Consider the following 4,230-nt stretch of genomic DNA (forward strand, 5'->3'; position numbering starts at 1 on the left):
GTAACTCAGTCCCACTTTCCCCCCCTTGTGACGCCCCTGTGTGTGTCTCTCTCTCTCTCTCTCTCTCTCCTCTCTCTCTCTCTCTCTCTCTGGGGCTGAAGTGTAGAGTTGCTCTGAAGAAGTGCTGGCGGCGGTTCAGCAGTGCAGCCGGCAGTGAAGCCGAGGTTACTCCATGTCATTGGAATCTCTCTTCACAATAGAGAACCCACCAACGAAACAAGCCCCCCCTCAGCACCAGTTTGTGAAACGCCCTCCTCCTCAACTGCTGCAAAACGCGCACTCTTTTTTTATTGATACCACCACCCCCCCTAATCCTGGCTTCTGTCCACTCACACACGCACGCACACACACACACACCACACCACACACACCACACACACACACACACACACACACACACACACACGCGCGCGCGCGCGTTCACAAGTCGCCTCAACGCTGTAAAGAGGTCTAAGCTTGTTAGCTTAATATAAACAACAGCACTACTGGTACTCAACATTGGGTCTGGGGGTCCACCAGGGAGTCCACAACAACACAGACCTTTGGTCTGTAACTCAAATGGACCCTTACCGGGTCCATTTGGTTTACATTTGTACACTCTCATTATGAGAGTCTCATAGTCATAGTTAAATTAACACACTGATGATGACATACCTATATTGTGATATTTCTATGCTATGTTGATGAATTGAATACAGAGGGACTGAATACATGTTATCCTTTTAGCCCTTTATGTTTGACTGTACCTCTTGCTGTATTTCTGACAAATAAAGTAATATTTAAAAAATACTTTGACAGTGTATCTGGTCTACATGGGGGGGGGGGGTCCCATGTAGATAAAAGTCGTATCAAATCAATAAACTGGGGATCCTTGAAGTGAAAAAATAAAAATAAAAAGTTTGAGACTGGCTTAACATAAACAAGAGCATCCCCCCTTCTCTCTCTCTCTAGTATATGACGTGTGTGTGTGTGTGTGTGTGTGTGTGTGTGTGTGTGTGTGTGTGTGTGTGTGTGTGTGTGTGTGTGTGGTGTGTTGGTGTGTGGGAAGCAGCGTCGTTGCTATGACAGCCCCCTCGCCTGAGTCAGTCCAGTCCGGCGTTCAGCGGATAAAAACCGGCTGCTTTTGTCAACTCCAGTGATCTAGTCTCTCCCTCTATGTGTGTGAGAGACACAACACACACTCACGCTGTAGTTCATCACCAGTCAGCATGTCGCCTCCTCCGAGTCATAGCGGACAGGTCTGTGACTCCACGCCGGGCTGTTGTTGTTATTCGCACGCGGCAGACGCAAGCAACACGCGCGACGTCCCGGCGACGATCAGGACGATGAGGAGCCGCGTCGCGCGGCGGCATCACACACCTGTCTGGGTGGTGACGGTCATCACATAACATCATCATCATCACAGATGGAGGAGCTGAAGAGAGCAGCGCATGGCTTTGTTTGGTCACTTTTGTCTCATCGCAAGCGTCCTCCAGTGCTATTGGTATTATTAGTATAGTATAGCAGGACCAGGAGCGGAGGAGAGTATTGGTGTAGGGAGCGCGCGCGACGCGAACGCGCGCCAGCTGGGCCGGCGGCCGGTATAAGCTGTTTTATCCCATTCCCAGGGATGTGAAATACCTCGAGACTCGAATCGGGAGGGATTAGGAGGACTGTTGTTATTGTTGCTTCAAAAAGGAAAAAGAAAAGGGGGGAAACACGAGGAAAGAAAGAAAGAACGAACGGAACCCGTGCAACCACCAGTCCAGTGCCGTGCGCGTGCGAACGATGCCATGCGTCCCTCGACGCCGGCACTGCTCATTGTTCAGCTGGACACACCGTGGTGGTGGTGGTGGTGGTCGCCGGTGGTGCTGGTGGTGGTACTGCTGGTACCTCTGCTGCTGCTTCACTAGCTCCTGTCTGGGGCTGCTGGGTTGGTGACGGTCCGGACGGTGTCCTCCTCTCCTCTCCTCCCCTCCTCGCCTCTGTCCGGTGTGTGTGTGGGTGCGTGTGTGTGCGTGTGTGTGGACATGACTTCCTGGCTACGCAACGGTCACCTCCTCCCTGTCACAGTGAGTGTCGTCCTCCTCTGCTGCTCCGCATTGGCTGTGCGCACCGGAGCGTCCAGTCCGGGTGAGTGGACACTACTATATTAATTGAGTGTGATTGTCGACATCTTTTGCTATTTAGACCCCTAGTTCAGTGTTTCTCAACCTTTCAAACTTCAAGGTCTCCCCTTAACTCTGACAGTGTACAAATTTGTACACTGTCAGCGTTACAGACTTGTATGGGTCAATTTAGGACCCTATAGCTAGGGTCCATTTGGCTCCACTTTATTGGACCCCTGAAACAGTGGTTCTCAAACATTCCTGTCTCTCTGAGACCCCCAAAGTTGGAGGTTATAGGCTACGAGTATTTTGACCCCATCGAAAATATTTTGTGACAGGGACCCCCCAAAATAGAACATTTGTGTCAAAAAATTAGAAACGTATTCAAATTGTGTTTTTTTTTAATAGCACATCTACAAGCTCGCAACGTGTCACATCGCGCAAAGGGTGTGAGATTGTATGGGCTTAAGAAGCCTTGGCGATATGCGACAATTCTTGGCCATCTGGCCAGTGACGGACCAGTTACCCATATGGAGACCCCTGGTACCCATATATGGAGATCCATGTACTGTACATGGTACATCCCTTTTATGCCCATACATGGAGATCCCTGTCTGAACCAGCCACACAGATATGGGCTGTCTTCCTTCATTGGGCATTCCCATATGAAGTCATGTTAGATATGGGCTTAATATTGATGACATCAGGGATCTTATGGGCATAAAAGGGATTCTGGGGAATACCATATGGACTTTTACACCTGTGATATCACCTGTGATGTCACAGTCATGTGTCAGGCGAACCACAGTGTCAGGCGTGACCTACAGACAGAGATATGCGGACAAGATGTGCCGGTTTTCATAGTAAACCTGCGACCTGTGGTCGCAATAAAATAGGGTTAAAGGGGTTGAACTGATTTGGCTGGTAGGACCCAGCGGGATCCTTCTTCAAGGACCCCTGGGGGTCCGCAGACCCCACTTTGAGAAACCACTGACTGAACCAGAGGCCACATGAGGCCAATTCAACCAGAGCAGCATCTTATCGTATCATCTGTCATATCAAAATCATATCATGTAATAATCCGTGATGTCATTATAATGTCATCCTGCCTTGATCAGATCCACTCCAGTGCCATAACATTACACTGTGATTTAACTGTGAGAGTGTACAAATGAAATCAGAGCGCTTTGTAACCTCCATACAAGTGGTCCACTTAAAGCTGCTTGTTTTTAACCACTTAGTTTAAACCCTGGCGTCACTAGTCTGGCCCCCCGGGTGACATTCAGCAAATCTGATCTTACAACCTGTGTCACAAATGTGAAACCTTGTGAGATTGTTGACCTGTCTGAGATCTATTTGCGGTGAAGAGATGAGTTGGTGTTGAGGGAAATGCTGGAGTATCTAGTATTGATTTATTGATTGAATACTTTATTAAAGATTAGTTTTTTGAGGGGCTTTTATGCCTTTATTGATAGGACAGTAGACTGACAGGAAATGGGGAGAGAGGTCGTCAGGATCAGGACTCGAACCCGCGACACGCTGTCAGGTATCAGAGCCTATGTGGTATGCACCTGGACCAGTAGGCCAGCCAGCGCCCCGATTGAATACTTTATTTGTCAGAAATGTAAACAGCACGTGGTACATAAGACATTGAAGCTAAAAGGATAACACAAAAACCTCCTGGAGACTTGTTTCCATTGTGGTCCATGTGTATTCAATTCATCAACATAAGCATAAGAAATGTACACAAATGTCGTCAACAAAATACAAACACTATATGTACAAAAGAGTAGGAAAATTACATTTACCTCCCCCTTTGGTCCCCTGATGGATGATGTCAGGGCATGCCACGTTTTGGTGGCAGAGTAGAATGAGAATTATCACGTTAGTTCTAAATTTGGGTGGTATCAGATAATGGTCGCTCCCTCTAGTGTTGTGGCTGTGGGTGTCACTCACTCTGTAGAAGTAGTTTGACTCTTACATACCAATCCCAGTGATATTTGCTTAACCCTGTCTTCTACCCCAAGCCATCCCAAACTAGAAAAGTGTGTTGGAATTAGGTGGGTCATTAGGGGCATGGGTATAGTACATGAAGATATGGATTGCATCTTTAATTCAATGATGACGTATTATTTTACTGTGT

General features: G+C 47.8%; 1 protein-coding gene across 1 annotated transcript in view; it reads left to right on the forward strand.

Annotated features, from left to right (window-relative positions):
• Window positions 1–2,009: 2,009 nt before the first annotated feature.
• The window catches only part of itgb8 (integrin, beta 8), a gene marked incomplete at both ends in the record, with an annotated part of 45,012 nt that continues 42,791 nt past the window's right edge, over window positions 2,010–4,230 (forward strand). The window contains one exon of the mRNA XM_080735487.1: window positions 2,010–2,112. Within this exon, the coding sequence (XP_080591613.1) occupies window positions 2,010–2,112 (103 nt within the window). The remainder of the gene's footprint in view (window positions 2,113–4,230) is intronic.

This window comes from Nannobrachium achirus (genome assembly GCF_963921795.1).
Source record: "Nannobrachium achirus genome assembly, chromosome: 10".
NCBI lineage: Eukaryota > Metazoa > Chordata > Actinopteri > Myctophiformes > Myctophidae > Nannobrachium > Nannobrachium achirus.